The sequence below is a fragment of the Ahaetulla prasina genome, chromosome 6 (assembly GCF_028640845.1).
Source record: "Ahaetulla prasina isolate Xishuangbanna chromosome 6, ASM2864084v1, whole genome shotgun sequence".
In the NCBI taxonomy this organism is placed as follows: domain Eukaryota; kingdom Metazoa; phylum Chordata; class Lepidosauria; order Squamata; family Colubridae; genus Ahaetulla; species Ahaetulla prasina.
This window is the reverse complement of record NC_080544.1, coordinates 15,145,891-15,167,498: the sequence shown is the minus strand read 5'-3', so window position 1 is coordinate 15,167,498 and position 21,608 is coordinate 15,145,891. Positions and strand designations below refer to the sequence as shown.

General features: G+C 42.2%; 1 protein-coding gene across 1 annotated transcript; it reads left to right on the top strand.

Annotated features, from left to right (window-relative positions):
• The first annotated feature begins 8,223 nt into the window (after positions 1-8,223).
• LOC131201365 (phospholipase A2 inhibitor alpha-like protein) lies at positions 8,224-17,531 on the top strand. The gene is made up of 4 exons (XM_058189189.1): positions 8,224-8,327; positions 9,220-9,317; positions 11,594-11,677; positions 17,033-17,531. Exons 2-4 carry the CDS (start codon positions 9,236-9,238, stop codon positions 17,368-17,370), a joined length of 504 nt encoding a protein of 167 aa, XP_058045172.1. The 5' UTR covers positions 8,224-8,327; positions 9,220-9,235; the 3' UTR covers positions 17,371-17,531.
• The last annotated feature ends 4,077 nt before the right edge of the window (positions 17,532-21,608 follow it).

The window sequence follows — 21,608 nt, the reverse complement described above, 5'->3', positions numbered from 1 at the left end:
TATTAATTTCCTCTCAAAAGAAAAATAATAATAAAAAAAAAATTATCCACCTAATAAAATCTTCTTCAGCCGCTCCCCTGCTAGAACCTCCAAACAAGCTCCAAGGTCCAGTCAGTCCAGCACAAAAGATCGATCTCTTCAATTAAAATTCTTCTCATTAGCAAATTCAGTCTTTGATATTCCTTAGCCTCAGCATTTAACACAGAACACGATAATTATAATAAGGAAAGCAAAAGACAGCAGTTTATTCCAAACTCATCATTTCTGCCAGTTCGGTCATCCCACGCAGTAAAAACTCCTTAATTCAAGCAGTTTCAGATGACCTACCAGTTTTAAATTCAGTCTGCCGGGCTATTAACACTTCCACTTCATGATTTATTAACTTTCATCCATAACGGTGCATTCCAAACAGCATTAATCCTCATAAATCTTCATTATTAAGCCCTGTGAAGTGAAGGAAAGGTCCTTACCCCACCACGGTCATGGCCACGCCCCCTATTCTATTCTATTCTAATAATGTTTTAATTTTTGTATTCTTATTTTTTACCTTGCTGTAAACCACCCTGAGTCCTTTGGGAGAAGGGTGGTATATAAATCAAAATAATAAAACAAAATAAATAAATAAATAAAAAGTATTTACATAATTAAATGATTATAGCTTTGGGGGAACGAAGAATAGAATGTATGGAAAACAAAAACTTAGCCTAGCTGAAAATAAGTTCAGGTTCCTTTATTTTTTAGAATAACCCATATCAAGTTTCTTCTTTCGCTGATCTTTTTCAGATGTCAAAGAAACGAGTTCACTAATACAGTAGTTTAATCCCTTGGCTGTCAGAAGTAAATAGATTGCCTTGAGATAATGATCTACCTCCACACCTATTTTTGAACCAAGAAGCCAACACAGTTCTGGGCTGCATAAACAGAGGGATAGAATCAAGATCACGTGAAGTGTTAACACCACTTTATAATACCTTGGTAAGGCCACACTTGGAATATTGCATTCAGTTTTGGTCGCCACGATGTAAAAAAGATGTTGAGACTCTAGAAAGAGTGCAGAGAAGAGCAACAAAGATGATTAGGGGACTGCAGACTAAAACATATGAAGAACAATTGCAGGAACTGGGCATGTCTAGTTTAATGAAAAGAAGGACCAGGGGAGACATGATAGCAGTGTTCCAATATCTCAGGGGTTGCCACAAAGAAGAGGGAGTCAAGCTATTCTCCAAAGCACCTGAGGGTAGAACAAGAAGCAATGGGTGCAAACTAATCAAGGAGAAAAGCAACTTAGAACTGAGGAGAAATTTCCTGACAGTTAGAACAATTAATGAGTGGAACAACTTGCCTGCAGAAGCTGTGAATGCTCCAACACTGGGAATTTTTAAGAAAATGTTGGATAGACATTTGTCTGAAATGGTGTAGGGTTTCCTGCCTGGGCAGGGGGTTGGACTAGAAGACCTCCAAGGTCCCTTCCAACTCTGTTATTATGTTATGTTCCTCTCTCAGGTTTTCTTTCACCGGGCTGACTTGAAAGGGAAAATTGACCTGGAGACAGGAGGTAGTGCCATATAGTTGCCACTCTGAACTCCTAAAGGAAAGATTTTGGACATAGAATAATAGGGTTGGAAGTGACCTTGAAGGTCTTCTAACCCAACCATCGGCTCAGGCAGGAGACTCTTAACTATCCCAGATAAATGGCTATACCAATCTCTGGAATAGGACCTTTTACCCACCGAGTGCTAAACAAATATGTGCTTTGCGTGCTTTGCACGCTTGCATGCTATTTGAGTTAATGCACGACTCCTCCTGTGTGCTGCTTGCGCAACCACACCACCTGCGCATGCGCGTGGCTTTTGTGCAGCTGCCCATGCGCTGCATGAACAATCGCACTATCTGCGCATGCACGCAGGTTTTACGCGGCTCCCCCATGCGCTGCATGCGCAATTGCGCCATCTGCGCATGCATGTGGTTTTTGCATGCGCAATGCATGTGCATGAATGCTGTCTGCACATGCACGTGCTGCATGCAAGTACTCTCACGTGCATGCCCAGATGGTGCATGCGCAGGAGAGCTCTGAAGACCAGATGGGTCCCCTGAATTGCACACCCGAACACCAACTGGGGGGTGCCCGCATGCGCAGCTGCAGGTGATTTGGGCGACAGCTCCTGTGCCCAGAAAGATGGCTCTGCATGCTACCTCGGGCACGCGTGCCATAGGTTCACCCTCATGGCCTTATACCATTCTAGGCTTTCCTTGGTCTTGATGGGATGATAGAAAGAATGACTGAATAGCAGAGTTGGAAGGAATCCTGGAGGTTTTCTAGTCCAGCGACCTGCTCAAGCTGGAGACTCTGGACCATTCCAGATAAATGGCTGTCCAATCTCTTCTTAAAAGCCTCCCGCGATGGAGGACCCACAACATCTGGAGGCAGTTGCTCTTAAATGTCCCACTAACTAACAAAATTGATCAGGCTATATTTTTTCTTCATAAAATTCAGCCATCAACCAGAGAAACAGAAAGGACGACGAATGGTTAAGCGATCTTAGTTAGTGTCTGCTTGGAAAAGTCTTCCTGCAGTCCCTTTTATTGTTATTTTTATTAATGGCTTGGCCAAGAGTGATTCTTTAATTCTTTATTTAGGGTAGGACAGGGTAGGGTAGGGTAGGGTAGGGTAGAATAGAATAGAATAGAATAGAATAGAATAGAATAGAATAGAATAGAATAGAATAGAATAGAATAGAATAGTAAATAATTAGAACGGAACGGAACAGAACAGAATAGAATAGGAGTTGGAAGAGACCATGGGGATCTTCTAGTCCAACCCCTTGCTTAGGCAGGAAACCTATATCATTTCAGACAAATGGTTATCTAATCTCTTGTTAAAAACTTCCAGTGTTGGAGCATTCACAACATCTGGTGGCAAGCCATTCCACTGATTAATTGTTCTAACCGTCAGGAAATTCTTCCTTAGTTGGAGGTTGCTTCTCTCCTTAATTAGTTTCCATCCATTGCTTCTCGTCCTGCCTTCAGGTGCTTTGGAGAATAGCTTGACTCCCTCTTCTTTGGGGCAGCCCCTGAGATATCAAAACATTGCTATTATGTCACCTTCTAGTCCATCTTTTCTATTTTAAACTAGACGTATCCAATTCCAGCAACCGTTCTTTATATTGAACTTTAGGATTTACTGTATATTATCACCAAGAGATTTCAATTGCTGGTAACCTATCACAAAGTAAAATACAGTGTCCACTATAAAAAACAAAACAAAGGAAATAAAACTTCCATATTAAAAAAAAGTAATTATTTTTCCCGTTGTTATCTTTGTATTCCCTCTATTGTCAATAGATGAACAGGATAATAAAAGAGGAAAGAGTTCAGATGGGGGAAAAACAAACTTGATCTGAAGTAAGATATGCAAATCTGTAGGTAATGAATATCCAGAACACCTTGGGTAATTTGGCATTTTAAAAGAATGGCTTTTACATAAGTTCCTAGAAAAGAGGAATAATTAAACCTCTTTGAATAGTCTCCTTCTTCTATTTAGTTTTTAACAAAAACGAAATAGGTCTAAGTTATAAAACGTCCGTTCCTCAATTCTTTTGAAATCCTGTAATAATCAACAAATTATCCTGGGATTTGTATAGCTTTAAAATTCAAACCTTCAAGTCCATCCCACAGTGGTGGGTTTCAATTTTTTTTTACTACTGGTTCTGTGGGTGTGGCTTGGTGGGTGTGGTGTAGCTTGGTGGGCGTGGCTTGGTGGGCATGGCAGGGGAAGGATACTGTAAAATCTCCATTCCCTCTCCATTCCCTCCCCAATCCAGGGGAAGGATACTGTAAAATTTCCATTCCCACCCCACTCCAGGGGAAGGATACTGTAAAATCTCCATTCCCACCCTAGTCCAGGGGAAGGATACTGTAAAGACTCCATTCCCTCTCCAATCCAGGGGAAGGATACTGAAAAATCTCCATTCCCACCCCACTCCAGGGGAAGGATACTGTAAAGACTCCATTCCCATCCTAGTCCAGGGGAAGGATACTGTAAAGTCTCCATTCCCTCTCCAATCCAGGGCAAGGTTACTGCAAAATCCCCATTTCCTCCCTCAGGAGGCAGAGAATAGATGGAGGCAGGGCCAGTCAGAATTTTTACTACCGGTTCTCCGAACTACTCAAAATTTCTGCTACCGGTTCTCCAGAAGTGGTCAGAACCTGCTGAAACCCACCTCTGTCGCCCCCCCCCCCTGAAAATTAGATGTCCTGGGGTAGTTTATCTTGTTTTCATCCTTTCTGAACTGGCACTTTAGTATGTGTGAGAGGGATCTGTGAGAGGGATCTTGGAGTCCAAGTGGACAACCATTTAGATATGAGCCAGCAATGTGCAGCAGCTGCCAAGAAAGCCAACACAGTTCTGGGATGCATAAACAGAGGATAGAATCAAGATCACGTGAAGTGTTAATACCACTTTTTAATGCCTTGGTAAGGCCACACTTGGAATATTGCATTCAGTTTTGGTCACCACGATGTAAAAAAGATATTGAGACTCTAGAAAGAGTGCAGAGAAGAGCAACAAAGATGTTTAGGGGACTGGAGGCTAAAACATATGAAGAACGGTTGCAGGAACTCGGTATGCCTAGTTGAATGAAAAGAAGGTCTAGGGGAGACATGATAGCAGTCTTCCAATATCTCAGGGGTTGCCACAAAGAAGAGGGAGTCAAGCTATTCACCAAAGCACCTGAGGGTAGGACAAGAAGCAATGGGTGGAAACTAATCAAGGAGAGAAGCAACTTAGAACTAAGGAGAAATTTCCTGACAGTTAGAACAATTAATCCGTGGAACAACTTACTTCCAGAAGTTGTAAATGCTCCAACACTAAAAAATTTTAACAAGATGTTGGATAACCATTTGTCTGAAATGGTGTAGGGTTTCCTGCCTGGGCAGCGGGTTGGACTAGAAAACCTCCAAAGTCCCTTCCAACTCTGTTATTATTATTATTATTACGATTATTATTATTACTACTATTATTATTACTACTATTACTACTACTACTACTACTACTACTACTATTATTATTATTATTATTATTATTATTATGTTTAAAAGTAAATGTTATGTTCCCAAGGATTTTTTCTTTTAAATGGATCTTTACCTCACCGAAAAACATAGAATGCCTTTTACCGACAGAAAACGGATGGTGTTATTAGAAAAGAGAAGCTGAGCTAGCAAGCAGTAATATTATGGATCACAAAAATACTTAAAAAGAGAATTTTGTTATTGGAAAAGCTTCTCTTTTCTATCATGAGAAAGGTGAGGCAAGATGACTCACAACAATGGTGAAATCCAATTTTTTTTACTACCGGTTCTGTAGGCGTGGCTTGATGGGTGGGGTGTGGCTTGATGGCCATGGCAAGGGAAGAACACTGCAAAATCTCCATTCCCACCCCACGCCAGGGGAAGGATACTGCAAAATCCCCACAGGTGGTATTTGCTAGTTCTCCGAACTACTCAAAATTTCCACTACTGGTTCTACGAACTGCTCAAAATTTCCGCTGGCCGATTCTCCAGAACCTGTCAGAATCTGCTGGATTTCACCCCATTTATATGTAATCATTTTATGTGTTTATGGCTATGTTTTGCCTATTTATATCCATTTATTTGTGCCATTTTTTTGGTGTGTGTCCATGTCTATGTCTATACTGATACTTGTTTCCTTGTACTTGTTGACAAACAATTAAATAAATAAATAAATAAGTAAGTAAGTAAGTAAGTAAGTAAGTAAATTGGGATTAAAATTGCCAGGAGAAATATCAACAACCTCAGATATGCAGACGATACCACTCTAATGACAGAAAGTGAAGAGGAACTAAAGAGTCTCTTGATGTGGGTGAAGGAGGAGAGTGCAAAAGTTGGCTTGAAACTCAACATTAAGAAAACCAAGATCATGGCATTCCTTGACATGAGTGACATTGAGTTGGCCATGCCCAGCCAGTCACATGACCACCAAGCCATGCCCACCAAGCTACACGCACAGAACCGGTAGGGAATATTTTTAGATTTCACCACTGGATTGCCTACCATGTAGGTTGTCTCTTTTAGTGTGTCTATCTCAATCATTAGCTTCTGTCACTTATCATCTCTCTATGGGCATAAATGGATAAATGGCAATGGCCAGACATATTTTGCAGACTGTTTTTATGCCTGCTCGTCCAACAATCTTAGTAGCTGCGAATTGACTGTTGGGTGAGCAAACACAAAAACAGACAGGGAAGTGATTGAAGGCTGGGAAATTGGGCCCTGTATCAATCAACAGGACTGCAAATTTACCATCAGCCTATCAAGTACTTAGAAGTTGAGGGCTGGGCAAATGACAGCTAATGACTTAAAAGCCAGCCATCAGCACACCCCGATCAACATCTAACTTACAACAGGTACCATATAAATACCACACACAAAATGGCACCAATGGTGGGATTCAGCCGGTTCTGTTGGGTTCGTGTGAACCGGTAGCAGCGACTATGGGAGGGTCTGCCCACCCGCCCAGACGTAATGCGTGACTACTGCGCATGCACGCACGCTCACATTTGTGAACCAGTAGGGAAGGTAAATTGAATCCCGCCTCTGAACGGCACACACTCTTCTAGAAAGAAGTTCCCTGAGGAAGGGCTCCAACATGAGTCCAAAAGACCTGAGTTGGATCCTGCAATGTTATCCTGGGGTGTGTATATTTGCCTTCATTTGTCAGACATATTTTGCTTGAAAGGATAGCACCCTCAGTCAGAAATGGTAAGAGGCAATCCAAAGCTAGGGAGAAAGTAAAATTAGATTCTATTTGGGTTTAGTTAAGAATAAACATGCCCCTTTAAAATAAATATAACCCTTGGTCTGCAATTATGGTCTCACATTTTTGAGACCTTTAAAGGCATTTTTCAAGCCAGAAATGTACATTTATGGGTCTCACGCACAAAACATGCAAAATGGCATAATAATAAGGAAATAGATTAGAGGGAAAAAAAATGTGGACAAGACCTGTAAATGAAGGCATATGGCTATGCACTCGAGAAAACCCACACTTTTTAAAAATAGTCGCAAAAAGATATATAAAGAGATTCTATTTGAGGGGTGAAGAGCAAGAAAAATTAAAATTGCCAGATTCTACTTACTAAAAATCACTCTATAAATCTGTTCAGGGGTATTCCAAGCAACAAATATCTCCAGAACGGGGAAATCTATTTCATCAAGCACAGTTTCCTTTAATTCTGTCACAATCTCTCCTCCAGTCCAAGCACCGGCTAAACTGAGTTTTTGACTGTTTATACCAGGGGTCTCCAACCTTGGTCCCTTTAAGACTTGTGGACTTCAACTCCCAGAGTTCCGCAGCCAGCTTTGTATCAGCTTTTCTGGCTGAGGGACTCTGGGAGTTGAAGTCCACAAGTCTTAAAGGGACCAAGGTTGGAGACCCCTGGTTTATACAATGCCCCAGGGGTGGGCTGCTGTGCGGTCATAGGGGTTCACCTCTAGCTAAGGTCCTATGCAGTTCAAAGAACCCCCAATTCACACTCCTGGCTGCCCCCCCCCCTGGCCAGGAGTCCCCACGCAGCCCTTTTTGGATGCAGGTAAATGCAGGGCATGTGGGGAGGCTTGGGGAGGGTGAAAAATGGGTCTACCAGAAGTTTGGGAGGGCCCGTTTCTGGCCTCCAGAGGACCTCCAGAACCTGGGAAGGCTGTTTTCGCCTCCGGACCTTGGGAAGGGCAAAACGCCGTCCCCACCGCCAGGGTGCGGTAGGCTGACTAGGCCATGCCTATCATGGCCATGCCCACCCAGCAACTGGGCAGAGAACTCCTTGCTAAAATTTTTGAAGCTCACCCCTGCAATGCTCTTTTTCAAAGTATCTCTTTCTGTCTAAGATGAAGTTACAGTGGCTTGCAAAATTCTGGATTTGTTTAGTGTAATGCTGAAGAGATCTTTCCACAAGGCTATGAAGCATCAAGGTTTTATTGCAAAGTGTTGCAAAATCTTTTGGGGACAGTCTCACACACACACACACACACACACACACACACACACACACCTGTATTCTCCAACATTTCCTCATATTTTGTCTCTCTTTTAGATAGGAGCATTTCCAATTTTTCTAACCCTTCAATCAGAAGAGCCAGGCTGTTCTTAAATAAACAGGGGAGGAGAAAGAGTAAAAGCCAGGGAGTATCACCTTGAGTAATCAGTTTGCACAACCCTTCATGTTGCCCAATCCATGACTGATATAAAATGACACTCGCGCTGGGAGGAAAGTAGTTTCTGTGTGCCTCATCTACTCTAGAACAGAAACTACAGCGTAAGTGCAGAGAAACAATTTCATATATCTGTCTCTATCTCTATCTCTATCTCTATCTATCTATAAAAGTAAAGGTTCCCCTCGCACATATATGCTAGTCGTTCCTGACTCTAGGGAGCAATGCTCATCTCCATTTCTAAGCTGAAGAGCCAGAGCTGTCTGAAGATGTCTCCGTGGTCATGTGGCCAGCATGACTAAATGCCAAAGGCATACGGAACGCTGTTACCTTCCCACCAGAGGTGGTCCCTATTTTTCTACTTGCATTTTTTACATGCTTTCGAATTGCTAGGTTGGCAGAAGCTGGGACAAGTAATGGGAGCTCACCCTGTTACGCGGCACTAGAGATTCGAACTGCTGACCTTTCGATAAACAAGCTCATCATCTTAGCCACTGAGCCACGGCTTATCTATATCTATATCTATATCTATATCTATATCTATATCTATATCTATATCTATATCTATATCTATATCTATATCTATATATCTATATCTATATCTACATCTACATCTACATCTACATCTACATCTGTCTGTCTGTCTGTCTGTCTGTCTATCTATCTATCTATCTATCTATCTATCTATCTATCTATCTATCTATCTATCTATCTATCTATCTGATAACTAATTAAGAACTGTATAGTTGCTAACAGCCATTCTGCTAGAAGTTCATTCTGAGGTCTAATGAATGGGCTAGAAATTATGATTAATGCAAGGTTATAGTTTGTTAAATTAGTGATTTGTGCAGATGTGTATCAAAAAATGTCTTAGATTGGGCTGGGATTGTATCTTTTGCTATGCTTTTTCTGAGCAAACTGGAATGTGAGTATAAAATTCTAAGGGTCTAAAAACCGCATGTGTACTACAATAACTCTGCTCTATGGATTGTACAGGCTATACGGTCAAAAGATGCGTCTGATCCTGCTGTCCAGTCTTCTTCTTTTGGGACTATCTCTGGCCAACGGACATGACACGGATCCGGAAGGAAAATGTGATCACTTTAAACCCATATTTGAGAATGGGGAGGGGGATTAGCACATGGGCAGAAGTGGGAATGCATGGGTGCCATTCTTGTTATCTGAACGCAGCACAGAGTGCAGAGCTGATTAGGGGACTGGAGGCTAAAACATATGAAGAACGGTTGCAGGAACTGGGTATGTCTAGTTTAATGAAAAGAAGGACTAGGGGAGACATGATAGCAGTGTTCCAATATCTCAGGGGTTGCCACAAAGAAGAGGGAGTCAAACTATTCTCCAAAGCACATGAGGGTAGAACAAGAAGCAATGGGTGGAAAGGAGAGAAGCAACTTAGAACTAAGGAGAAATTTCCTGACAGTTAGAACAATTTATCAGTGCAACAACTTGCCTCCAGAAGTTGTGAATGCTCCAACACTGGAAGTTTTTAAGAAGATGTTGGATAACCATCTGTCTGAGATGGTGTAGGGTTTCCTGCCTGGGCAGGGGGTTGGACTAGAAGGCCTCCAAGGTCCCTTCCAACTCTGTTGTTATTATTATTATTTAACAACCGGTTCTCTGTCCTAATGACTGGTTGGGTGGACGTGGCCATGGTGGGCATGACCAGGGGGTCTGACAGGCAGCACTCGGCCTCCTGCACCCTCCTGGGAGCAAACACGGGCTGTGGGGGGGATGTGCAGCCCCCCTGTGCCACATTTTGAGCCTAGTAGGCCTCCCTGCAGCCTTCTGGGAGTGAAAATGGGCTCGAGGGGGGGGCAGCACATCCTCCTTCACCCCATTTTGGTCCTGGAGGCCTCCCTGCAGCCTCCTGGGAGCAAAAATGGGCAGTGGGGGCGGCCACGCTGCGTGCGCACACACACACACACACACACACACACACACAAATGCCCTGTTTTGGGCCTAGTAGGCCTCCCTGCACTTACCTGTGAGTCAAAATTGGGCACGTGGAAAAATCTCAGCCTTCTTGAAAGACAGTACTCAAGAAAAATATCTAAATGAATGGAAGAATTGGATTGACTATATTCAAAATAGATATCAGATTAAGAGATTTCAGATTGTCTTTGAATGAAGGATGTTGTTTTTTGATTTTAATGGAAGAAGTCAGGTTATGTGAAAGAGAAGGATTATAATTGTGTTAGATTCCAAAATTTAATGTATGAATGTTTGTTTATAGAACTATACCTTGTGTTTGCTCCGGGAAGTCAGGGTGGGGAGGGGTTTTTGGAGGGATGGGGGAGGGGGGAGGGGGGAGGGGGGAATTTATTTGTTTCTGTAAAACTTTTTCAATAAAAAAAATAATTGGGCGCATGGGGACTCCAGGAAGGGGTGGGGCGGGGCCAGGCAGCAATTTTACTACCAGTTCACCCGAACCATCCTGAACCGGCTGAATCCCATCACTGGTGCTCCTTCACTGGAGGTTTCTAAGAAGAGATTGGAGAGCCATTTGTCTGAAATGGTATAGTGTCTCCTACTTGAGCAAGGGGGGTTGGACTAGAAAACCTCCAAGGTCCCTTTCCGGTTCCGTTATTCTGTTATTTGAATCTCAAAAAGGCTCCTCGAGAGCAGAGTTGGTAAAAGAGCCCCTTGGAAGTCTTTTGCTGATGAAATCCAAACAAATCAAAGCTGTAGAAATCAGTGCATCAAGGCTGAAGCAGGACTTGTAATGCAAAGATGTCTGTTCTTCGGGAGAGCTTTCCAGTGTGTGAATTCACATCTGGAATGGGATAGTCAGGGAAGCAGGCTTGCTAATGTCCTTGTCCAGAGAGGGCGAGGTTCAGGGGTGGGTTTCAACAGGTTCTGACCAGTTCTGTAGAACCGGTAGAGGAAATTTTGAGTAGTTCAGAGAACCAGTAGTAAAAATTCTGACTGGCCCTGCCCCCATCTATTCTCTGTCTCCCAATTCCCAGCTGACTGGGAGGAAATGGGGATTTTGCAGTATCCTTCCCCTGGAGTGGGGTGGGAATGGAGATTTTACAGTATCCTTCCCCTGCCATGCCCACCAAGCCATGCCACACCCACCAAGCCACACTCACAGAACCGGTAGTAAAAATTTTTGAAACCCACCACTTTGCGAGGTTCAAGAGAGGCTAGAGAATGAGGCAATAATCTAATTCCCCCACCCCAAGCTATTTCATGCTTTCTTCCGAATGCCCAGCATTCACCTGAAGGATAAGTAGGCAAGTCCAAGAAAGAATGATTGCTCACTGTTTGAATGCCAACAACTGGGGGCAGTTTGGCACAGCTTGGCTTGCCTTCTGTGACTCCAATAATGCGATGCTGTTTTCCTTTCTAGTACTGAATTCCTTGGTTAAAGCTGTGGAAAGATTTGACGAAAAGCTAAACAAATGGACAAACGCCTTCTTGACAGTCCACAGAGGTAAGAAAACTTTAAACCCTGGCTTTTGGTCCAAATGTGCGGTGTGTTTGGCTGAATAAAGTATTCAGTTCAGTTACATTTGAATACCAGCTGCCTGTCTCTTAGAGCAGGGGTCTCCAGCCTTGGCAACTTGAAGTCTGGAGGACTTCAACTCCCAGAATTCCCCTGGTTGAAGTCCACCAGGCTTCAAGTTGCCAAGGTTGGAGACCCCTGTCTAAGAGTGCCTATGGAGGCAGGGGTCAACATAGGAACTGGGACTGGGCAATCTTTTCCAGGCCTGTCACGTATGTTACATGCGGTAGAGGCTACCATTTTGCCCTCCCTTGTGGACTTCTTGTGGATTGTGGGGGTTGCTGTCTATTCTGATAGAATAGAATAGAATAGAACAGAATAGAATAGAATAGAATATTGAATATTGGTAAGGGTAAAATACTGAATACTGAATATTGACTATGTCAATATACAGAATGTAAATATATATAACAAAATTGCGTATAAGAATGCTCAATATGGTTACACAAGAATAAGGGATTATTTAGAAAGAATGAATTTAATAGCAAGGAAACTGCCGATGCAGAAAGTTGTAATATATTATCTAATGTTGTTATATTTGTTTTGTATTTTGTATTTTAATGTTTGATGTATGTGTATGTCTTCTTTCCTTTTCTTCTTTTTTCTTCTTTTCTTTTTTTGGTTTTTGTTTTCTTCATTATGTTTTTGGTTTTAAAAATGTAAACTACTCAATAAAAAACTATTTTTAAAAAAAGAATAGAATAGAATAGAATAGAATAGAATAGAATAGAATAGAATAGAATAGAATAGAAGAGTTGGAAGGGACCTTGGAGGTCTTCTAGTCCAACCCCCTGCTTAGCCAGGAAACTCTACACCACTTCAGACAAATGGTTGTCCAATCGCTTCTTAAAAGCTTCCAGTGTTGGAGCATTCACAACTTCTCCTTAGTTCTAAGTTGCTTCTCTCCTTGATTAGTTTCCACCCATTGCTTCTTGTCCTGCCTTCGGGTGCTTTGGAGAATAGCTTGACTTCCTCTTCTTTGGGGCAGCCCCTGAGATATTGGACCACCTTCTAGTCCTTCTTTTCTATTTTAAATTAGACATACCCAATTCCAGCAACCATTCTTTATATGGAACTGTAGGATTTACTGTAGATCATCACCAAGGGAAAGGATACTGCAAAATCCCCATTCTCTCCCCACTCTGGGGCCAGCCAGAGATCGTATTTGCCGGTTCTCCAAACTACTCAAAATTTCCACTACTGGTTCTCCAGAACCTGTCAGAACCTACTGAATAGTACACCTGATGATGACGATGACGGCAACGATGATGATGTTAGGCATTGAGTCATATCTGACTCTTGGTGATTCTATGGGCCAGGTCATATTTATCATATCAATTTATTTTTTATTATTTTTGACAAGACACATAAACTTGAAGACATTTTCAATCCCAATATTGTGTATCGGCGGGGTGCCTTCACAATTTACAAATATCCTTAATTTATCTAAATTTATATCGTCACCCTCTTGTATCCAGAACTTTAAATTAACCAATGGCTATAACCTTTATTTTTCTCATTCCATATGCATATCCACTGGTGAATATTTTATCTGGTAACATCTTTAATTCTATCGTTCTACACCATTCATAGTAATATTTCAGTTAATAGCATTTTTTCTCCAATCTTTACTAACATATCTTCCCTTCTAGCCATTGATAAAATATATCCCATATCTCAGGGGTCTCCAACCTTGGTCCCTTTAAGACTTGTGGACTTCAAGTCAGCAAAGCTGGCTGAGGAACTCTGGGAGTTGAAGTCCACAAGTCTTAAAAGGACCAAGGTTGGAGACCCCTGCCATATCTTATAGTATTGCTTTTCTTCCTGTTCTCTTATTTCAAATGTCAATTTACTCATTTCAGCACATTCCATTATTTTCCTAATTATTTCGTTTTGCGAAGGTATTTTCTTACTTTTCCAATTTTTGGCAAACACTATTCTAGCTGCTGTTATGATATTGACCATCAAATATCTCACTTCTCTATTATAAATTTCTGGTATGATCCCAAGTAGGAAGACTTCTGATTTGATGGTGTCTAGCCATTGTATTCTTTGGTGGCCTGGTTTCCTTTTACTGCTCACTCTTCCAAACTATAACTGCTTTCTCCAGTGAATTCCCCTGCACGACATGGGCCAAATTAAGTGAGATGCTGAAGCATACAGGTTTATTATTATTATTATTTGTATCACTTCATGCTTTCTTTCCAGATGTATTCTGGAGTTTGACAAGTGCTGTTGTGCAGTGTCTCCAACTCTTTTAGGACACATTTCCTGAGACAGCATGTCTTTGAAAGAGCTTGCTTAAGCAAACCACGATTCTTTTAAAGAAATGCCAGATGGCTACCCTGTCATCTTTTTGTCCACGTATAGTTTACTTTAAATGGGTCTCCTGGGATGAGGGATATTTTCAGCAGGAAAGTAGAATAAAGTTCTATTTCAGATCAGAAGCAGAGTGGTTTGGTTGGAAGTCCGGAACTGTTCGGTGCTTTCCTTACAAATAAAAAAAAAAAGACCAGATTTTTTAAAAATTAAAAACAAACAAAACAAACCCCAGGAATTATTAATGCTGTTTGGCCCATTTGCAGGTCCCTGATCTTTCTTTCTTTGCTGTTCCTGGAGGCACTTCTTTTTGGAACGAAGTACAAAATCACCCCTTGCTTTCGCTTCTTGTAAAATCTGCTTGTTGCCAGGGCTGGGCTGCTAGTGGTTCGCAGGGGTTCGGGAGAACCTCTAGCTAAGATTCTGTGCAGTTCAGAGAACCACCAAACTCCACTCCTGGCTGGCCTCGCCAGGGGTGGGCTCTACTTACCTTTACTACCAGTTCGCATCGTGCCCGCGTGCACTCTTCTGTGCATGCGCGAAGAGTTTTGATGACGTTTGGGTCAGTGGGTGGAGCCTCCCGCTAGTTTTACTACCGGTTCTATAGAACCGGTTCGAACTGGGGGCAACCCACCACTGGGCCCTGCCCACCCCTCCCCTCCCAGGAGTCCCCATGCGGCCCATTTTGGATGCAGGTAATTGCAGGACGTGCATGGAGGCTCAGGGAGGGCAAAAAACAGGCCTACCGGAAGTTCGGGAAGGCCAGAAATGGGCCTGCTTCCAGCCTCCAGAGGGCCTCTAGAGCCTGGGGAGGCTGTTTTCGCCCTCCTGGAGGCTCGAGGAAAGCCTCCGTAGCCCAGGGAGGGCAACCTCCCCCCACACCATGGTGCAGGAGGCTGACTAGGCCTCGCCCTCCGTGGCCACGCCCACCCAGCAACCAGGCAGAGAACCCCTTGCTAAAATTTTTGAAGCCTACCCCTGTGCTTGTTGCCCTATACCTGTGATGGCGAACCTATGGCAGGCGTGCCACAGGTGGCACACAGAGCCATATCAGTGGGCACGCGAGCTCAGCTCCAGGGCACATGCGTGCTCTGGCCAGCTGATTTTCGGACCTTCTGGGCCCACTGGAGGTCAGGAAACAGGATGTTTCTGGCCTCCAGGGGGTGGGGAAGGCTGTTTTCACCCTCCCCAGGCTCCTAGAAAGGTTCTGGAGTCCAGGGAGGGTGAAAAACTGGTCCACCGGGCCCACCGGACCATCACATGCCAAAAGCAGGGGGAGCGCGGCGGGGTGTCATGCATGCATGCATGGGGGGCAGGGGGCATAGAATTATGGGTGTGGAGGCGAGGGTTAAAATGAAAATAATACAGGACTCACGGGAAAGAGGTGGCCTAAAAATGTCTAATTTTAAATTATATTATGAAGCAGTAGCCCTTTCAGTAATAAGTGACTGGTTTAATTTAACGGAGGAAAGAATTTTGAATATAGAAGGTTATGACTTGTTATATGGATGGCATGCGTATTTATTTTATGAAAAAAAGTGGATAGGGCTTTTAAGAATCATGTGTTGAGAAGTGCTCTTTATGGTCTGGAAAAATATTCTTATAAACTAGACTATAAGATTCCTATATGGGCGAGCCCCAGACATGCAATAGAGAATATAAATATAGAACAGAAACAGGAAATGATTACTTATAAAGAACTTTTGTATGCTGAAGGAGGTAGATTGCAATTAAAATCATTACAGGTATTAAATGAAGAAGGAGGAATTATACTTGGTTTCAATATGGGCAAATAAGTGCTAGATGGAAAGAAGATCAAAAATTGGTATAATGCAAAGGAGGAAAATTTAATAAAGCAAATTAGAAATCAGACCCAGGAGCATATAAAGAGATTGTATAATGTGTTGCTTGAAATAGATTCGAAAAGGATTTGGTAAAGGACTGTATGATAAAATGGGCACAGAATATTCAGGAACCAATAATGTTGGAAACATGGGAGAAAATCTGGGTTAGAAATGTTAAGTTTACACAAGCACAGAATTTAAGGGAAAATTTTTATAAGATGTTTTATAGATGGCACTTAGATCCCAAAAAATTATCATGTATGTATCCTGATATCCAAGCGAAATGTTGGAGGTGTGACTGTGATGACGCTACATATTTTCATATTTGGTGGACTTGCAAGAAAATTAAGGCCTTTTGGATAAGAATTTGGTGGATTATTCAAAATGTCCTGAAGAAGAAGATAAAGTTCCTGCAATTTTTCCTTTTGGGAATTATAACGGATTGTACAGGGATTGAGACTAAATTGATTCTGAATTTAATAACAGCAGCAAGGCTGTTGATTGGACAATATTGGAAGAAAAAAGAGTTACCTACAATAGAAGAATGGATATTGAAAGTTACTAATTTGGCTGAGATGGCTAAAATCTCAGCTTTTTTGAAAGACAATACGCAGGAAAGATATTTAATTGAATGGAAAAAATGGATTGATTATTTACAAAACAGATATCAGATTAAGAAATATCAGATTGCCTTTGAATAATTAGGAAGTATTATTTTATGTAATGGGGGGTTGGGAAATGAAAAGATTTGGATGAGGTTAATTGGATTAGAAGGGAAAATTTTACTCTATGTTTGGTTTATGTATAACAATACCTTGTGATTGACCTGGGAAGCCGGGGAGGGGGGGAAGGAAGAGGGGAAGGGGGTTTTGTGGGGGGGAGGGGGGGGAAAGGAGGAAAAATGTTTTTGTTTGTTAAAACTTTTTCAATAAAAAAAAAAGAATTATGGGGATGGGCATGCGCACACATGACCCCCCCTACTCCCCCCGCTTTTGGCACACAATGGCAAAAAGGTTAGCCATCACTGCCCTATACCAAGGGAAGGGAATAACGCCAAAATAACACGAGTTGTGGAGCGTTTTCTGCAGTTAAATATTTGCTTCTTCGTTGTTTTTTCCAGCTCGATCCTTTGGAAGTGGCAGTGAAAGATTATACGTGACTAACAAGCAAGTCGGGAACTTCGAAGATCTCGGAAACATATGTGTCCAAGCCGGTGGCCGTATTCCGTCCCCTCAACTCCCAAATGAGAATAAGGCCTTCGCAAGTGTTTTGGAGAGGCACAACAAAGAAGCCTACCTTGTCGTCCACAACTCCGCAACGTTCACCAACTGGGCTGCGGGAGAACCGAATAACGAAGATGGAAACAAACCCTGCGTGAAAGCAGACGCCCAGGGAGCCTGGCGCTCTGTGTCCTGTGATGAAGAGCTCTTGGTGGTGTGTGAATTTTCTTTCATTTGAGAAGGAAGAGTAGCCTCCTGTGCAGAAGAGGGGAGCTACCTAAAATAGAACCAGCCAAAAGCAACCCTACCAAGACACCAAAACGTAGAGCGCCTACAAACGATTCCACCTGCGTTGAATCGCGTTCAAAAATGTTCAATAAATGCATGAAACAAAAGTCACCTTTTGATTGTCCGTCCATCCGTTTATTTAAAAATGAATAAATTAAAAAGAGAGAGAGAGAGAGCATCCTTTAAGGTTAAAGGTCTCGCTTAACAACTGCTCTGTTTTGCAGCCGTTTAAAGTTATGACAGCACTCAGCAAAAAAAAAAAAATTGCTGCAGAACCAGTCCTCGCCCTTACAACCTCTTGCAATGACCCAGAGTCACGCAGTTGCCATTTGCCATTTGCCTCTTCAATCTTCAGACATGCACACCAAGCAAAAGAAACTGCATATATGTATTTGTGTATTTGGCAGTGTATGTGTGCATCATGTAGGTAGGTAGGCATTGTTATCAATATTGACTGTTAGTCAACCCAACTCTTTAAAAGTTCACATAATCTTAGGCTGAAACCGATGTTGTCCAGTAGAGAACTCCTTGGCTGCCATTTCTGATGATTTTAGCCCTTACTCATTTGGAAGGAATCAAGAAGAGAATGGACTATTGGAGATATAGAGAAATGTCATAAATATAACCCAGATGGGTGTATCAGTTTCTTAAAAAAAAAAAGTGTGGAAGATAAAGACTACACTGTCCCTTCCTTCCTAACTCCCATATCCTCCCTTCCTAACTTCAAAGTAACCTTACAAGGCCTTACAAGGCAAGAGCAGTGGTGATTAGAATGAAGTATTGCAGGCTAACTCATTGCTCACTGCCAGAAGTTCAATCCTGATTGACTCAAGGTTGACTCAGCCTTCCATCTTTCTGAGGTGGGTAAAATGAGGACCCAGATGGCTGGGGGCAATAGGCTGACTCTGTAACCACTTAGAAAGGGCTGTAAAGCACTATGAAGCGGCATATAAGTCTAAGTTCTATTTAGGAGTGAAATCCAGCAGGTTCTGACAGGTTCTGGAGAACCGGTAACGGAAATTTTGAGTAGTTTGGAGAACTGGCCAATACCACTTCTGGCTGGCCTCAGAGTGGGGTGGGAATGGAGATTTTGCAATATTCTTCCCCAGGAGTGGGGGGGGGATGGGGATTTTGCAGTATCCTTCCCCTGCCATGCCCACCAAGCCATGCCCACAGAACCAGTAGTAAAAAAAATTGGATTTCACCATTGGTGCTATTGCTATTGCTACTAATGAAGTGATAGAGTAAAATGTTTCTTCCTGGCCTAGAAATTTCCTACCTGGTAAGATCATAGTGGGCCTGTTCACTCCATATCTCCTTGGCCAGGGAGTATCACCTCCAGGAACTGCACAAGCACACTTTGTCTCTTCTTATCTCTTCCTCTGAAACAACAGCATCTCCCCAGATATTTGAATGATATCTTCCCTGTTGACCAGTTAGGAAGTCTATTGATCCAGCTGTTCAAACACGTCCTGGGAGCTGAATGATATGTTTGCCCTCTACTAATGGAGGCTGGTTTGTAGCTCTTTCCAGGGTTTTATAGTGGGATGTGGAATTGTATTGATTTAGATCAGGGGTCTCCAACCTTATCAACTTAAAGACTTGTGGACTTCAATTTCAAGCTTTGCTAGCTGAGGAATTCTGGGAGTTGAAGTCCACAAGTCTTAAAGCTGACAAGATTGGAGACCCCTGATTTAGATCGATTCTGTTTTACCTCCAACTAAGTTACGGAGGAGGGTATAATTGGTGCTGCTTATAAACTCTATAAAAGAGAGAAAGAGAGAGAGATGGTTTGGTGTAGTGATTAAAGGCATTGGACTAGGAAGCAAGACACTTCTTTCTTGGGGATAAAGTCAGCTGGCTGACTTTGGCCTTCTTCTGTCTCAGGGAAGAAGGTCTTCGGTCTGACCTAAGCATAGTACATAAAATCATCTGCTACAATGTCCTACCAGCCAATGAATACTTCAGATTCAACCAAAACAATACAAGAGCACACAATAGATACAAACTCATGGTAAACTGATCCAAACTAGACTGCAGAAAATATGACTTCATTAACAGAGTTGTCAACACCTGGAATGCACTACCTGACTGCGGTTTCATCCCCAAACCCCCAAACTTTTAAGCTGAGACTGTCTACTGTAGACCTCCTCACCCCATTCCTAAGAGGTCTGTGAGGGGCGTGCATAAGCACACCAGCGTGCCTACCGTCCCTGTCCTAATGTTTTCTTTTATTCGTACCTTTTACATGTGTTTATAATTAAGTCTACACTTGTATCTGTCATAAAAAAGAAGCTTGACGAAATAAATAAAATAAATAAGAATAAAAGTAAATAAAAAACACTTCCTGTAAATGTTGCCAAGAATGACTCAAAGGCACAATAAAAAAGATTAATAAACGTTTTCAACTGCATTGTTCTACCAAATACGAAGATTTTTTTTGCCATGATAATAGAATGTAAGTCCTCCTCCTCCTCCTCCTCCTCCTCCTCCTCTTCTTCTCCTCCTCCTCCCCCCTCCTCTTCTTCTTCTTGTTATTCTTTTCTTTTTCTTCTTCCTCCTCCTCCTCCTCTCCCCCTCCTCCCCCCTCCTCCGCCTCCTCTCCTTCTCTTCCTCCTCCTGCTCCCCCTCCTCTTCCTCCTGCTCCTGCTCCTGCTCCTGCAGCCACAACTTATGAAGGCAAGCCATTCCACCAGTTAATTGTTCTCACTATTAGGAAATTTCCTCCTAATTCTAGATTGCTTCTCCCTGTGATTAGTTTCCATCCATTGCTTCTTGTTCTGCCTTCAGGTGCTTTTAGAGAACATAGGCTTATGGAAATTGTAAGGAAAGTAGGATATACTTTCTCTTTCTTGCATAGGGCCAGAATAACCTGTAGAAGACAAAAAACGTTACAGTCATAATTAGTGGTATGGAATTCAGTGACATGGAGCAGACAGATTCATGGGAAAGGCTTTGATCTCCTTCTCATGACCTTGGTGGGTCATCCTTCATCTCTTCTCCGGTTCTTATCTGGAATTCAGGTTCTCAGGAGGAAAGGAAGGAAGAGATTAATTTATCTTCTGTCAATACTAAGGCAGGAGGAAGGGGAGGGGATGAAATATAGTGTGGAAAAAAATGGGTAAGAATGTAAAGGAATTTTGCAAAAGCACAATATGATAAAATGAGTCCTGTGGGTGTTTTTACGCTCCAAGGGATGAATATTGGGTTCGTTTTCATTAGCGAAATAATCCAGCTGAAGTATGGATCATCGATACATTTGTAATGAAAATGGAATAGTTCAGTGTAATTTAATTTATTTAGGATGCTTTTAAGTGGCATCGGAATAAGCCACTGATTGAGGCCGGTTTTGACAGCAATTAATTACTTAGATTAAGCTGTTGAAGCAGATGATTAATTGAGTACTGTAATAGGTTGCTGGAGTTAATGAATAAGCCTAAGTGCAGCATTTAAAAAAGTGTAATGCAAATACACAATTTATAACAGTGCGACCAATTCAGAAGCAGCATTTAATCAAAAGACTTAAAACTAATATTATTGCTTATCTCAAAAAAAAATATATGTTATGGATCCATTGATATTCCCAGGCAAAGATGGAAACTTATGTAAATATAAATATATACACACACACACACTCAAAAACATACATTATTCTTAATTAAAAGGGGCTAAGATTTCATTGGAGGGCCACATCTTGCAAAATCACTTCATTTCCATCTGTTTAACGGAAGAACAGAGTTGGAAGGGGTGAAATGCTCCTGGTTCGGACCGGATCAGCCGATCTGGTAGTGATGGTGGCAGGTGGTTCGGAGAACCGGTAGCAAAAATCCCTGCCCCACCCCCGCCCATGCCCACCCAATCGCCCGCTTGCCCGCTTGCCACTTCTTTCTGGCTCGCTCGCTTTTCCCACCCGAATGGTAGGAATAGGTTGTAAAAAATGCTTTTAAAAGGTAAAAAAAGGCTCTGACGATCACAGCTGAGCCATACAATCGTCAGAGCCTTTTTTTTACTTTTAAAAGGATTTTTTACAACCTATTCGGCCGAATAGGTTGTAAAAAAATTCTTTTAAAAGGTAAAAAAAAAGGCTCTGACGATCACAGATGAGCCGCATGATTGTCAGAGCCTTTTTACTTTTGAAAGCATTTTTGTACAACCTATTCGGCCAAATAGGTTGTAAAAAAATGCTTT